The sequence below is a fragment of the Physeter macrocephalus genome, chromosome 11 (genome assembly GCF_002837175.3).
Source record: "Physeter macrocephalus isolate SW-GA chromosome 11, ASM283717v5, whole genome shotgun sequence".
Lineage (NCBI taxonomy): Eukaryota > Metazoa > Chordata > Mammalia > Artiodactyla > Physeteridae > Physeter > Physeter macrocephalus.
In genome coordinates, this window is record NC_041224.1 from 10,132,312 (window position 1) to 10,149,090 (window position 16,779).

The 16,779-nt window shown below is 37.2% G+C and overlaps 1 protein-coding gene across 10 annotated transcripts in view; it reads left to right on the forward strand.

Moving 5' to 3' along the window:
• The window catches only part of TRDMT1 (tRNA aspartic acid methyltransferase 1), a 59,919-nt gene that overhangs the window by 27,186 nt on the left and 15,954 nt on the right, over positions 1-16,779 (forward strand). For 8 of the 10 annotated variants that reach the window (XM_007118497.3, XM_028495797.2, XM_028495800.2 and 5 more), the window contains exons 2-3: positions 5,137-5,246; positions 15,231-15,307. In XM_007118497.3, coding sequence (XP_007118559.2) covers positions 5,137-5,246; positions 15,231-15,307 — 187 coding nt within the window. Of the gene's footprint in view, positions 1-4,479; positions 4,563-4,948; positions 5,033-5,136; positions 5,247-15,230; positions 15,308-16,779 lie in introns of those variants that run through there. The other 2 variants (XM_028495798.2, XM_028495799.2) reach the window with 2 other exon arrangements.

Consider the following 16,779-nt stretch of genomic DNA (forward strand, 5'->3'; position numbering starts at 1 on the left):
TTCTTTATTCTGTTCTGTAGCAGTGAATTCCACCATTCTGTCTTCCAGGTCACTTATCCGTTCTTCTGCCTCAGGTATTCTTTTTTTTTTTTTTTTTAACATTTATTTATTTATTTTTGGGTATGTTGGGTCTTTGTTTCTGCACGTGGGCTTTCTCTAGTTGTGGCGAGCGGGGGCTACTCTTCGTTGCGGTGCGCAGGCTTCTCACTGAGGTGGCTTCTCATGTTGCGGAGTATTGGCTCTAGGCACATGGGCTTTGGTAGTCGTGGCACACGGGCTCAGGAGTTGTGGCGCATGAGCTTAGTTGCTCTGTGGCATGTGGGATCTTCCCGGACCAGGGCTCGAACCCGTGTCCCCTGCATTGGCAGGTGGATTCTTAACCACTGTGCCACCAGGGAAATCCCTGCCTCAAGTATTCTGCTATTGATCCCTTCTAGTGTATTTTTCATTTCAGTTATTGTATTGTTCATCTCCCTTTGTTTGTTCTTTAATTCTTCTAGGTCTTTGTTAAACATTTCTTGCATTTTCTCAATCTTTACCTCCATCTTTTTCTGAGGGCCTGGATCATCTTCACTATCATTATTCTGAATTCTTTTACTGGAAGGCTGCCTATCTCCACTTCATTTAGTTGTTTTTTGGGGGTTTTATCTTGTTCCTGCATCTGGTACATAGCCCTCTGCCTTTTCATTTTGTCTATCTTTCTGTGAATGTGGTTTTCGTTCCACAGACTGAAGAGTTGTAGTTCTTCTTGCTTCTGCTGTCTTCCCTCTGGTGGATGAGGCTGTCTAAGAGGCTTGATGGGAGGGACTGGTGGTGGGTAGAGCTGGGTGTTGCTCTTGTGGGCAGAGCTCAGTAAAAGGTTAATATGCTTGTGTGTTGATGGGTGGGACTGGCTTCCCTCCCTGTTGGTTGTTTGGCCTGAGGCTACCCAGCACTGGAGCCTCCCTGGCTCTTTGGTGGGGCAAATGGTGGACTCTGGCGGGGCTCACACCAAGGAGTACTTCCCAGAACTTTGGCTGCCAGTGTCCTTGTCCCCATGGTGATCCACAGCCCCCACCCCCGGCCTCTGCAGGAGACCCTCCGACACTAGCAGGTAGGTCTGGTTCAGTCTCCCCTGGGTTCACTGCTCCTTCCTCTGGGTCCCGATGCGCACACTACTCTGTGTGTGCCCTCCAAGAGTGGAGTCTGTTTCTCCCAGTCCTGTTGAAGTCCTGCAATCAAATCCCGCTAGCCTTCAAAGTCTGATTCTCTAGGATTTCCTCCTCCCATTGCCGGACCCCCAGGTTGGGAAGCCTGACGTGGGGCTCAGAACCTTCACTCCAGTGGCTGGACTTCTGTGGTATAAGTGTTCTCCAGTCTGTGAGTCACCCACCCAGCAGTTATGGGATTTGATTTTATTGTGATTGCACCCCTCCTACCGTCTCACTGCGGTTTCTCCTTTGTCTTTGGATGTGGGATATCTTTTTTGTGAGTTCCAGTGTCTTCCTGTTGATGATTACTCAGCTTTTAGTTGTGATTCCAGTGCTCTTGCAAGAGGGAGTGAGTGCATGTTCTTCTACTACACCATCTTGAACCAATCTTCATTTTCCGTGACATTTCTAACGTTTCACCTAGAAGTCTCTCTTGACATGATTGAATCTGCCTGTTTTTAGTTTAGGTCTCATATAAATGGGAGTATGATACCCCTTAACCTTTCCTTGTTAATCTAATCTGACAATCCTTTAAAATCATTTATGTTGCATTTCTTTTTTTTTTTAAATTTTTGTTTATTTATTTATTTATTTATTTATTTATTTATTTATTTTTGGCTGTGTTGGGTCTTCGTTTCTGTGCGAGGGCTCTCTCTAGTTGTGGCAGGTGGGGGCCACTCTTCATCGCAGTGCGCGGGCCTCTCACTATCGCGGCCTCTCTTGTTGCGGAGCACAGGCTCCAGACGTGCAAGCTCGGTAGTTGTGGTTCACGGGCCTAATTGCTCCACGGCATGTGGGATCTTCGCAGACCAGTGCTCGAACCCATGTCCCCTGCATTGGTAGGCAGATTCTCAACCACTGTGCCACCAGGGAAGCCCCCAATGTTGCATTTCTCTAACTGGAATGTCTTAGTACCTATGCTTCTTGTTGATAAACATGCAGTCTAGAATAATAACTGAAATACCATGAATAAAATCCAGGTAAAGCAATAGATCAAAGTGCAGAAAACCCATCTTCTGCTTCTACTTCCCCAGAAGATCCTATGGATCCCATTTCCCCAATTCTCTCTCCCCTTTGAGAATTACTACTCCTGGATCACTTAAGTGATGGAGCTCACTTAGGCAAAAATCTGTTGAATTATATTTGTGTGGTTATTTTTACTTAAACATTTTCAAAATCTGTGTATGCAGCTTAACAAAGATTTTTGGAGGCTATAGATTTAAAGTGTACAGTAAGAAATATCAAAACAACTTGTCTTTGGAGCTCAATTTAAGATTTTGATACAGTTGAAAGGCTTGATTTTAAGAGTGTTATTTAGAAGTTCAACTTTTTCCTTGGTTACACACTCATACCCCAAAACAATCTGTTTTGAACAGGCAGGTTGAATTAGTGTCAGTAAGGTCTTAGTATGTTTATTTTTCATCATGGAAATAACATTTTAGGTCATGCGGTAAATCCTATTTTATAACAGTCTAAAATATGTGCAAACAGTGCACTTGTTTATTGACTTTAAAAATCTATTGTTTCCTGAGAAATAATTTTCAATTCATCAGTTCTTTCTTCACCACATAAAACACTGATTTGCCAGTTGAGTTTATCAGTTTTTATGTCTTCCAGGCACTTAATACAAGAACATAAAATTAATTATTGATTATGGTAGAGATTTGGCACATCACTGTGGATTTTCAGTCAGCCTGAAAAAGGAGAAAAATCATATCAACTAACTCCAGGCAATCCCAGCTTGCTGTATATATGACAGAAAGACAAGCATCATGCCAATTACAGCATATCTTATTTAGCGAAACAGTAGAATAGTTCAGTGAAGTTATTTAATTCTGAGCTCTCTTAAAATGATTAGTAGTTGTATAGTTCTTGATCTGGATTATAAGGTTTGTGATTTTGCAAATTGATCCTTATATACTAATTTTTGTTAGTTTGTTTAAAAACCTTGATTTATGTTTCAAGATCTCTCCGATGCCTTTGACAGAGATATAATTTAGAACTTAAATTGACTTTATACAAAGGCAAGTAAACTAGTTATTGAATTTAAACTTACTTAGAGGGAGCTGTCTATGATATTACTAACTGGACCTTGAAGTTCCAGTGACCTACATACAGGGCAGCAGGGTACCTAGAAGATAAGTGGTCCTAGCCCAGGGTCTTGAGCCTAGTAGTATACATGTAGTAAATATTTACTTAGACACATTCATCCCCTGTTTTCTCTCTGGCATTATCTCTTGTAGGCCTCAGTGTAGGGTTGTGATTGTTTCCTGAATGTGTGTGAGCTTCCCTCCTTGCCCCATCTTCTGTGCTCTGGGTTTTATTTCCAGGTGCCTGCTGCATGAAGCCTAGCTCCTCACATCCTAATATTTTTCTTTTTCATTTTTTGATATTTGGACTGCCTAATTTAACTATGAACAGAAATGGTTATTAAAGAAATAGCTATTTGGAGCTACTATGTAATTTTGTAACATTTTCTCTGATGGTTTTCCTAAGATGTCTCAAATACTTTTATTTTAAAAACTTCACATTTTCTACTGATTTGGGACAGGGTTTACACATAATTGGGTTTGTATGTGTTTGGGGAAGAAGTGCAAAGAGGGTAATAATTGCAAAATATAACAGCAGCTACGTTTACATGGTTGAAATTTTGACTGCCATTTAAAGACTATGACAAAATTCTCTGAATCTGAAAGCATTATGAAAAAATACCTTTCTTTAGCAGCAAGACAGGATGGGCAGTGAAGGAAGACATGCCCTTGTAATTATTTCTCTTGCTCTTCTCACCTTCTCTCTGTCAAAATTTTTAATTTTTAGTCTGTGAGCTTTTTAATTTAGACACCAATTAATTTTTCATCTCCTTTAAAAACTTACCTAAACTTTCAACAGGTGAATTTTGTGATATGTGAGTTGCATGTCAATAAAGCTATTTAAAAAAAAAAACAAAACAAATTTACCTGAAACTTACCAAAACTTACCTAAAAGCATTTTCAGTGGTATTGGGAAGCAGCATTGTATTAATGTTAGAAGTTGAGGAACAAATGTTAGTTAATTTATTTATAAATTTCCAAGTGATGTGGCTTTTAAGAATATATAGTAAGTCCCCTACATACAAACCTTCGAGCTGCAAACTTTCAAAGATGTGAACCTGTGTTCTCATGTCGAATCACATAAGTTAGTTCACGTGTCTGGCATACATTGTCACATGTGTGCATCCTCTACAAGTGGTTCTGCTTATGTGTACTTTACAGTACCGTATAGAGTACAGTAGTACAATTTCAAGCTGAGGATGTCCTGAAGCAAGTGTAAAAGCAGCAGTGATGTAGCTGGTACTGCCAAGAAGCACCAAGCGACAACAATGGAAACTGTACTGTAAGATTAAAAATGTTTTCTTTATATTTTGCATTTGTTTGTTTGTTATGTATTATTTGTGTGAAAAGTATTACAGTACAGTACCTATTACAGTACAGTACTATATAGCCGATTGTGTTAGTTGGGTACTTAGGCTAACTTTGCTGGACTTACGAACAAATTAGACTTATGAACGTGCTCTCAGAATGGAACTCGTTGGTATGTAGGAGACTGACTGTACTTCACTTTTTTCTATTTTTGGTTTGTTTTAATTTAGGAAAACTTTCCATTCGACTCATAAATGTGTATCTTAATGGAGGAAGGAAAGCAAATATAAGAGATAATGACTAAAATATTTAAATCTTATTTTTAGCATGAGAATGCTGTTGAGAGAGATGAACCAGAGGTACATAAATATTCTACTTTGTGCCTAGCTCCTCCTGGCTTTGTTGTCCACTGACAACCTGAGATCTGGACAGATAATTGAGGAAGTGAGGAAATGTACTACAAAATTCTGTTATTTTGGCTTCTCTCTATGATGAACAAATTGTTGTTAAGGACTTTACCTTTTAAGTTATTCCACTTATCATTGCAGAAAGCTGTATACCTGCACAAGTGGTGGCTGCCGTTGATATAAACACTGTCGCTAACGAAGTATACAAGTATAATTTTCCTCACACGCAGTTACTGGCCAAGACAATTGAAGTGAGTAACAATATTGTTTTAATAAGTCTATATATAGCAAGGAAAATGTAATTGAGGAGTACTGTAAGATACTGGTTTCTGGTGTCTTCATTTGAAGATAAGTCATATATAAATGAAAAAGTTTAGGAGAAGGGAATTAAATTAACATTTTTTATTCTGTCAGAAGATAGCATGTTATTTTTTGCCTTTTTTCCTTTTTTTAAATTTCTAGCTTTAGAGAAAGACGATCAGTATTTTGGTCTCTGAGAGAAAGAATTGAAATTTAAGAATATGCTTGACTTCTAAATTCTTGGTTCTGTAATGATATTAAACTTTACTTAATTCTTTATTTTTAAGCATTACTCACGTGCAATATATATATAGCAGGAGTGAAAAAAAGAGAGTAAAAAAAGTGATTGGATATTACTTGTTGAATGCTTGTTGAAACCCGTCAAAGTTAAAGATACCATTTTGCCTGTGATGAACTCAGCAGAAGTGTTTAACACTTTTGTTATTTTTAAAATAATATGAAATTGTGTTTTTCTCCCAATTTCACGTTGTAAAACATTTTACACACAAATTTCTCATGAAGCCATAATTTGTATACAATAAACTGCCCTCATTGTAAGTGTGTAGTTTGAGTTTTGACCAATATATACTGTGTAACCACAATTGAGACTTAAAACATCCATCACCCTAAAATGTTCCTTAATGCCTCATTTTACTTAGTCTCTGACCCCAACCCCAGGCAACCGTTGATCTGCTTTCAGTCATTACAGATTAAATTTTCCAGTTCTAGTCATACCCTAAATAGAATCATGAGTGTAATTTTTTTGAGTATGACTTCTCTTGTTTAGTGTAATTTTTTTTGCATTTACCCACATTGTTGTTATCTATCAGTAGTTGGCTCTTCATTATTGTTCAGTGATATTCTGTACAGTGGGATAGGACGCGCAGGCGCGGCGGCCATGGCTCACGGGCCCAGCCGCTCCGCGGCATGTGGGGTCCTCCCAGACCGGGGCGCGAACCCGGTTCCCCTGCATCGGCAGGAGGACGCGCAACCACTGCGCCACCAGGGAAGCCCAGTAGTTGGCTCTTCATTATTGTTCAGTGATATTCTGTACAGTGGAATATTTCATACTACAAAATGTATATCCATTCACACGATGTTTGACGTTTAGATTGTTTCCAGTTTTTGACTGTTATAAGAAAGTTGCTATGAATATTCATGTACAAGTTTTTGTATGGACTTTGTTTTTACTTCTTGTGGATACATACCTGGGAGTAGAATTGCTGTATCATATGGCAAATTTCTTTAACTTTATGAGAAAATGCCAACTGTTTTCCATAGTGTTCATACCATTTTACAGTCACACAATCAATGTTTAAGTGTTTCAGTTGTTTCACATCCCTAGCAATAATTGCTGTTGTCAGTCTTTTAAATATTAGCCACTCATGTGAGCATACAGTGATATTGTGATTTTAATTTGCATTTCCCTGGTGACTAATAATGTTGAGTATTTTTTTCATGTGCTTATTGTCCATTTCTATGTTTTTCTTGATGAAATTTCTTTCCCAGTTTTTATTTGGTATGTTTGTGCTATTATCATTTAGTTTTAAGAGTTGTTTAAGTTTCCTGGATTCAAGTTGTCAGAAATATGTATGACAAATATTTTCTCCAAATCTGTAACTTGTCTTTTCATTTCCTTAACTGTGTTCATCAAAGTGCAGAAGTTACTTTTTTTTTTTATGGGACACTTTTTTGTGTGTCTTAAGAAATCTTTGTTTACCCCATTTTTTTCCTGTTTTCTTCTAGAAGTTTTATAGTTTGAGCTTTTACATTTAGGTTTATGACCCAGTTAAAGTTACTTTTTGTGTGTAGTCTGAGGTAGCGGTCATTTTTTTTCCCTAAGTGCATATAAAACTGGTTATTATAGCTTTATAATATGTATTGAATTTAGGCAATGTAAGTTCTCAAACTTCTGATTTTCTTTTTCAAGATTATTTTGGCTACACTCTCATTTACATTTATGTGTAAATTTCAGAATCAGCTTGCCAATTTCTACAAAAAAAAGATATTTTGATTGGAATTTCACTGATTGGTTTTGGAAGAACTGATACCTTCATAAAGGAGAGTCTTCCAATCCATGAACATGGTATCTCTCTTCACTTATTTAGGTCTTCTTTAATTTGTATCAGCTATATTTTGTAATATTTAGTATACTAGTCTTACACTTATTTTTATTTATTGACCTAGTATCCTGTGACTTTGCTATATTGACTTATTAGTTCTGGTAACTTTAATATTGATTTTTTAACATGTACAGTTATATTGCCTGAGAAAAAAAGAGTTTTACTTTTCCCTTCCAACCAGTGTGACTTTTTTTCTTGCCTTGTTGCATTGTCTAGGACGTTCTTTACAATGTTTAATAAAACGTGTGAGAGTGGACATCATTGCCTTCTTCCAGATCTTAGGGGAGAACATTCAGTCATTTATCATTTTGTAGATGTTAGTCGTATACTTTTCATAGATGCCTTTTATCAAGTTGAGGAAATTTCCTTTTATTTCGTTTTCTGAGAATTTGTATTATGAACAGGTTTTGAGTTTTGTCAAATGCTTTTTTTTTTGCATCTTTTGACATGATTATATCATTTTCCCTTGTATTCTGATAATATGGTGATCATATCAATTCCTTTTTTGAATGTTAAGTCAGTATTGCATTCCTGGGATAAATCCTACTTGTCATGATATACCATCAGTTTTATGTTATGCTACATCCCACTTGTTAAAATATTGTTAATTATTTTTGCATTTATCTTTATAGGTGACTTTTGTAGTTTCTTCATAACATATTTGTATGGTTTTTATATTTATACATAGCCTTATATTTTCTGTAAGAGTTTGTGAAGAACAAGTGTCAGTTCTTCTATAAATGATAGAATTTCATCAGTGGAGCCACATGGGCCTGGAGTTTTCTTTGCGGGAAGGTTCTTAATTATGAATTTAATTTATTTAATTGCTATAAGACATTATCATGTTTCTTAGCATTGTAGTAATTTTTTATTAGGAGCCTAACATTGTAGGTTTTACATTTTTGAGTGCTGGAGTTTACTGTAATCTTTTAAGGACTGTTGGATATTGTCTTCAGAGGCAGTTAATTTCAGACCATCTTGATTCTTTTGAGGCTTATTGTTAAGCATTTCAAACTGGATCTGGAGTAGCCTTTACTGTAAGGCTACTCTAATCTTACTATTAATATATGACCTTTCTTAGATTGCTATTAAATGCCCCATGTACTCAACTAGGTCTTGCTACTCTGGATGTTAACTCAAATGATTGCTAGCCCTGAGATCTGGGAATTTTTTTGGCTTACAACTTCTCAGTAATTGTTCCTTTTCCAGCAGTTGTTCTTTGCCCTACCTCAAGGCATTTTGCCTGATGCATGCACAGGTTGATACTCAGCAAGACACTCAAGGGGAATGTTATGCAGATTTCTGCATCTCTTTTCCTGTGCAGCTTCTTTTTGTCTGGCACTCTGCTCTGCAAATTCTAGTCACTTTGATCTTGAACTCCAACCTCTGTCTTCAACTCATCTTCATTACCAGGTACAATTTGGATTTCCTTCACTGCCGTATGGAAATTATCTCTAGGCAGAAAGTTGAATTATCTTCAAGTTTTTTTTTCCTTTTCTAAGGTATGGCAGTCCTGCTCTGTCTGTGGTCCAATTCCAATATCTGAAAACAGTTATTACATTTCTCCCAATTTTCTAGTTTATTTACACAACTCACAGGCGAAGCAAAAGTCTCACAAATGTTTTTTTCAGTGAGATACAATTCACATCCTGTGAAGTTCACTGTTTTAAAGTCTACAATTCAGTGTTTTCTTGTTTTTTTCATTTACTTACAAAGTTGTGTAACCATTACCATTTTCTAATTCTAGAATGTCTTCATCCTGTAACCATTAACAGTAATCCTGTAGCCATTAGCAGTCACTAATTACCTGCTAATGGCTACAGGTAATCCTGTAGCCATCAGCAGTCACTCCCCATTTCTCCTTCCCCCTAACCCCTGGCAACCACTAATCTACTTTCTGTCTCTATGGATTTGACTCTTCTAGACATTTCATATAAATGGGATCATATAATATGTGGCTTTTTTTTGGTCTGGACTCTTACAATTAGCATAATGTTTCCATACATCCGTTTTCTAGCATGTATCAGTGCTTCATTTCTTTTACTGGCTGAGTAATATTCCATTATATGGGTATACCACATTTTGTTTACCCAACAGATTTGTTTTAAGTTTTCTTTCAGCCAGTATGAAATGGGAACATTTCCTAGCTCTGTGATTGGGTATCCAAAAGGTAGAAATAATCTACTTATGTGTTGAAGAACATCTGTCCCTCGTATTGAGAGCAGAATATCTTTCCCCCTGGGCATCATAGAGAGGAGGACTGTGGGACAACATCATCTTTCCAGTCACTGGTAGCAATGCATTTCATAAACTTCATGGCAAAGTACAGTCAGTCTACCCGTCTCATCATGGACATAGGGCAAAAATAAATTCGGGGTCAGAAGAAAGATACCTACAAAAGAGTAACTTTGAATTGACTCTATTAGGCAGATGATATGCATTTAGGTTCCAGAATTTCTCTGACATAGAGTATGATAGTAAAAGTTATTTTATTAGAAAAAAATTAATCTAAATTTAATGTAAATATGTAAAAGTTGATGCAGCAGCCAAATGTCCAATTCAGCAAGAGTTTTCTCCCACTAAACAAAGTATAAAAAAACAACAAAATCTCAGTAAAGCACCCATTATGTTCAGCAACTTAACCTTCCTTTCTGTTTTACCTTCTAAGAGAAACTGTGAAATACTTTACATATTTGGGGACTGATTGGCATTCCCAGCTACATGCCAATAGAAATTTGGGGGCATTTAGAATAATACATCTGTGTCCATTTTTCTAGTGGTAATTCTATTTCAGTACCAGTTTTAATAGATGATAATAAATTGTATTATCTGCATATGATATAAGAACACTAGGGAGAGGGAAGAATGGAGGTACCTCCGGGTCATTTGAAAGGAGAGAATCAGTTCATTAAAATGGTGTCTATAAGACAAAAGACAGTCTACCTTCCTATGGCTTTTAGTCGCTTCTAGGATGTTCTCTTCAGCCCTGTTCTGACGTGGAAAGAGTGTACCATGTCCAGGTCAAATATATCAGAACTACATTGGGGGTCATGTTTAAAAAGGGGGTGGAAGGTTAATGGAGAACTTAGGAATAATGAGAGACTTCAGGAATTTTAAGTTTCATAAAGCAACATATTCTAATCATTTGAACATTTACTTCATGCAAGTTATTGAGCCCTTAGAGGGAGCACAGATATGACTGAGAGATAGTCTTTACCTTCTGGAACTTACTATTTAGTGCATAAGTTGGACTTGTAAACAGTTTTCTTTGGGACTTCTGATTGACTGGGGCATAAAAAAGGTATTTCTTTTCTAAAACACTATTTCTTTTCCTAATAGAAATAAGAAAAGAAAAGAAAAGAAAAGAGGGGTTGGGAAACCATTATGAATGAAAATAGGATTTAGCCATAAACCAAAGCAGAAAAGAAAACTGGGAAGAGTAGTGTCAAATGCAGTGGTGATGAGACACAAGTGAATGAGGATGGCAAAATTTCATGCAGACCTCTCTGTGTCCCGTGCAGAATTGAGAAGGAAAGAAGGACAAGGGAGCAGGCAAAACAGACCCAGTATACTTGTTCAAAGTCAAGAAAAGAGACATTAAAAAATTCCAAATCACTGGGCTGAAAGCATCATTGCAACCTCTGCAGACTTCCTGCTCATCCTAAATGCGAGAACATGGGTTAGGGACAGAGGCATGGTCTTAAGTTAAAGACCTTTGTGGGTTCTTCCCAGAAAGTGTGGTGATAAATACCTGAATAGAGCTACTGCTCTTTCTTTCGCCTTTTTAGCAAACTTCTAGATTCAAGTGATCTCCATTAAAAAATTAATAATAATTAGAAAGGAGCCAGTTTGAGACTCCTAGTATAGTACTTTTAAAAGGAAGTAACATAAACAAAAAAGCAGAATATACACAGAAAAATCATATTAAGAAGCAGAAGAAAATTACAAAAACATGTCTCCATGTGCTTGAAACCTTAAATAAAACTCAATATCTTTAAAACAAGAACTCAAAGTATACATGAGGTCAAAAAACAATAATAAGACAATAGATATGAAGAGTATCAGTGGTCTGGGAAGAAAAAAAAACAGATGAGAAAAATAAAACCATTATAGAAATGAAAGTCATGTCAGAATAGCAAACAGAAGACAATAAAACAAACGGGACAAAAATATTAACAGAAGTAGATGAAAAAAATTCCTAAAATAAAACCTCCAACAACTCATGAACTGTAGTACCCATGAACCCTTACTGAAAAAATGACTCAATCACTTAATCTAACTAAGCAAGAGATGAATCAAAGTGGAGAACCCAGGAATAAAGCTGCCATGTTAGGAAAGAAATAATGGTCGGGAAGCAGGGTGAGAATGTTATAAATCTTTGCAGTGTAAGAATAATAATATAATTGGAGTAGGAAGGAAAAGTGAGCCTCAAAAAATATGTCTATTCTTTGAAAGATAAATGAAGCTATAGATTTTTAGGACATTATTTAATGTTGTTGTCAGGAGCTCAGCTGAGCTGTCAGGGATCAGAGTAGCTGATTAAAGCAACAGGGCAAAAATGAAAGAGTGAAACCTTAATTACTTGCTGTGGTGGGAAAAGCAAGTCTCTAAAAAACAGAGAAAATGCCAACGCCCCCTGTTCCGTTTCCCTAGGGGACAGCATCCTGCTGGAAAGTGGGGTGATCAGCACAGACGTGGGCGTCAGCTCACTGTTGAGGAGCCCCTGGCATTGGGGGGGAGAGTGCGGGCAGTGGTGAGAAGGCTGGGGGTGAGAAGGGCCAGGCGTTAGTCGTAGCGGGAGAAGTATCTTCAAGGGTTCCCCTCTTCCTCCTAGACGGAGGCCTTGGCAGAAATAGATGGCGCCTGAAGAGGGCGCTGTGCGAGGCCTCAGATAAAGAGACCTAGGAATGCAAATATATGAAGAGCGTGAGCTGCCGGGGCGGGGGGGGGGGCCTGAGAGCTCGCACCCGCCCTGCCCTCAGAGACTGCAAGGTGCCGGCCTTGCACGAGTCTGGAGCCGGGAGGGTGGCTTTCCCCTGACACCCGCTGGGTGAAGCCCTCCTCGTTGCCTATAGTCAGGCCTGAAAATTAAGTCTTTATTGAATTTGTTACAATATTGCTTCTGTTTTGTTTTGGTTTTTTGGCCCCAAGGCATGTGGGATCTTAGCTCCCTGATCAGGGATTGAACCCGCACCCCCTACACTGGAAGGCAAAGTCTTAACCACTGGACCGCCAGGGAAGTCCCTCATGTAGGTTTTTAACCAGGAGCAGGATTCCCCAGTTACAAAGTTAAATAGTGATAAAACTAAAATCTGTAATTTATCTAGGTAGAAAATGGAAAATTACTAGACACTACAATATAACTATGTGAGCAGAAACCTTGTCTGGTTTGTTCATTGTTGTATTCCCAGACTAGCACAATGCCTGGTGTGTCGTAGATCCTCTGAAATATTGGTGGATTAATTTATGAACCTTGTTTAATGAATAACACATTGTGCCTAAAAAAGTGGAAGAATGCCAGGCAAATCATAACAAAGGATAACAGGGGTTTCAGAACTGATATGTATTAGGTAGGATCTGTCTGAAAGCAAAAAGCATTTACGAGTCATAGAAAATTACTTTATAATGATGATTCATACAGTGATCAAGAAAGATCTAATTGTCATGAGTATTCATGAACAAAATAACATCAGAGTTCATAGGGCAGGAAATGGTAGAAATATTACTCAGTAAGTTTTTATTGAAGACTTACCATGTGCCACAAAATTTTATTTCTCTTTAGATTAACAATAAATTCACTAAAATCATCAAAAGTTGTTGTTTTCTAATCTACCAAGGTCCTCCTAAAGTTTCAATGAAAATTAAGTATAAGAATAACCAGGAAGCTTTTTGAGAAAAGAAGTAATAAAACAAGTAGGGGGACAAACAAAGTTGCTCATCAACATGCGATAAACAATGTTACCACATCAAGCGGATCTAATGTTCTCTGAAAGCAAGGGTGTTTTTATTAGCTTGAATGGCCTGTTTATGGAAAAAGAATTTGGTTTCCATTAGTGTTAAAATATCAAATTATTAACGTTAATCCATGCATCTCTGTAACTACTTTCTTGAATCCCAACACATTCGTTGGCCTAGAATGCTAGGTTAAAGACAGTTGTGAATGGTTTAATTGAGTGATTATGTTTTGCATAACTCTTCTGTCATTTGGGTTGTACTGTAAAAAAAAAAAATCACTCTTTCCAAGAATCCTTTAAAATTGGAAATGTTTTTATGTCTATCAGTATTGGAGGCATTAACTCTGTTTACTTCCTTTAGATTCTAGACTTAAGGATTCTCCTGATGTAAAAGATTGTTGTTTGATTTTTATTTTCATTTTAGGAATTCAGCTTTAATCTGTTCACAAACAGTTGTGAAATAAATAAGTTGCTTTTCCTAATAGTCCTGTGCTGACCAGCTGTGTAACTTGAGTATGTGTGCTAATCTTACTGCCCTGCCCCAGGTTTCCTGACAGACTGTTGAGTGTATGATTTCCAGATTGTTTTCTTTAGAACTCTGGGATGCAGAGGTGCTTTAGGAACTTTTCAGTATTTAATTTTTATTTCTTTTTACATATATGTCTTAAACTACTTAAAAGCCTGTGATTTAAAAACGATAGACAGGTACATTCAAACTTTTAATACAGTAGAGAAAACTGGGGCTTCCCTGGTGGCGCAGTGGTTGAGAGTCCGCCTGCCGATTCAGGGGACACGGGTTCGTGCCCCGGTCCGGGAGGATCCCACGTGCCGCGGAGCGGCTGGGCCCGTGAGCCATGGCCACTGCGCCTGCGCGTCCGGAGCCTGTGCTCTGCAATGGGAGAGGCAACAACAGTGAGAGGCCCGCGTACCGCTAAAAAAAAAAAAAACAAAAAGAGAAAACTGATGTGTTCCCCAGGTTAAGTCACTCTTTTCAGAACTCAGAATAAAGCTTTTCCTGCTTTATTCACGAACTCAAACTTCTTAGAAATGTGCTGTAATTAGGAATGTTGTGATTCTGGGCTTATGGCTTTAAATTCCTGGGTAAGAGTGTACACTAAAGAGACCTTAATGAGAATTGGCAAACCCATGACTTGTATTTCTCTATGTTTGTCTTCTGATACTGTATATAAAATAGGAGCAAAACAGTACATTTTAAAACTATTTAGCCCAGTAGGGATTATTTTGATTAATCTTATCTACAATCTTTTGAGGTTCTTTGACTACACACAACTGTAAAACAGTATAGTAATTGTGGATATCTGAAAATGGGACCTTTTTCCATTTGGTGATATATTGACAGAGACATACATGAAAGGGATGGTGACTGGTCACATACATCACATTTTCTAAATAAATAATATTAATAGAGAGGTATTAAAAAATTCCCTAGATCCTTTGCTGCAAATCATTAATTATAAGATAAAGTTTTCCATGTTTGATTCCAGAAATCACAGCAGTCTTAGACTTGAGGTGTCATAGAGGTACAAGATACTTAGCATCTAGGAAACTAGCTTTCCAGCTCTGCTTTGGCTGGCTCTCGAGTTTGGGGGAAGTCACTTAATTTTTCATAGCTTCAGCTTACTGCTCGACTTTCTTCACAAAATTGCTTTGGAAAGTTAGTTTAACTAAAGTTTATTTTAAAAGTAGTAGGTGTTTTATAAACTTTTAAGTGTTATAAATAAAGTTAAGTGTCACAATTTCTGATGTATTTACTTGTAATTAGTTAGCATTTTTCCTTTTGCCCCCTTCTACGCATGTTTTTATATTTTTTCTTTCTCCCCACATGTTCATTCCTTAGGGTATTACACTAGAAGAGTTTGACAGATTATCTTTCAATATGATTTTAATGAGCCCTCCCTGTCAGCCATTCACAAGGTACGTATAATAAATATTTCTCTGTTAGGAAGAGTACTTTTGAAGGACTCATTAAATCAAATCACCCTGTAATTTCAAGCACAGACACTTTGAAGTCCATCAGCTGCATTTCCCTAGTCTTGAAATTTTTCATCAATAGTTCCTTTTCTCTACACACATTTATAATTCAGCATTAATCATAAAGAAAATAGCAATGACTGCCAGATGAACACAGTAATTTGGTCAATAGTAGATATGCAGAGACTGTATGGTACCTCCTTAATAACCTACCAAAGATACAGTATTTATTTCTGACCCAAATTACCTTAAATTATTTAAACTAATGAGCATTCAGGAATATCTTCCTAACACGGATTAATCAAAGTAAATTTCCATAGTTAATATTCAAGTCCTAAATTACTTAACTGTAAAATTTTAAAGCTAGTCAAGAATGCATTTGTGAATTTTAAATTTCTCAAAATTGATAGGTGCATTTAATAATACATACAATTAATAAAATGACTTTTAAAAGCTGTGTTCCAAGACAGCTTTTTTATTATATGGTGTTTATTTGGCTATGTATTTCAGGGAATTATATTTTAGATAAAATCTTGACTAATCCCTCTTCATTTAGATACTGTTAATAATGATATTTCAATTATTTTAAGTAATAATGATAATAGTGATAACCCTCTGAGTGTCTTACTGGAGTATGTCATTTAATATAACAAGCTTATGGGATGGGCATTAGTATTATCATCATTTTACAGGTGAGTAACTGAGGCATAGAAAGGTTAAGTAAGTTTCCCAAGGCCATACAATTAGAAAATGTCAGAGCCAGGACTTTTATAGTCCTATTAATATATAGGACTATTGATATATAGTCCTATTTAAACACATAATGTGATTTTAAGTGGGACGTAACATGTAGTAAAAATTCTAATTTAAATAAATATTTTCATGCTTAATTTCCATCCAAATTTTGATTTATTTCAAGTTTTCTAGGAAATTAATTCCCCAGGGATTTATCGTGCACCTACACGTGAGGTACTGCTTTTGATGCTGGTTCCCATCCTTATAGAGCTTATAGTCCATGGGGAATGACTGACAAATAATTATAATGTGATTTAAGGTATATAATAAATGAATGCTGAAACTGCCATGAGAGCATGGAGGAGAGAGGTGTTATGTTGCTGCATACCAGGAGGGACGAATTCTTTTAGAGGTGATATCTGTATTGTGTCTGAAAGCAGGTTGGGAATTTATCAGTGAAGGAGGACGTTCCACGTAAAGATGGCTCCGAGCTTGCGCAAGTGTATGGTTTTTTGTTTTTGTTTTTGTTTTTTTTTTTTTTTGGCGGTACGCGGGCCTCTCACTGCTGTGGCCTCTCCCCTTGGGGAGCACAGGCTCCGGACGCGCAGGCTCAGCGGCCACGGCTCACGGGCCCAGCCGCTCCGCGGCACGTGGGATCCTCCCGGACCCGGGCACGAACC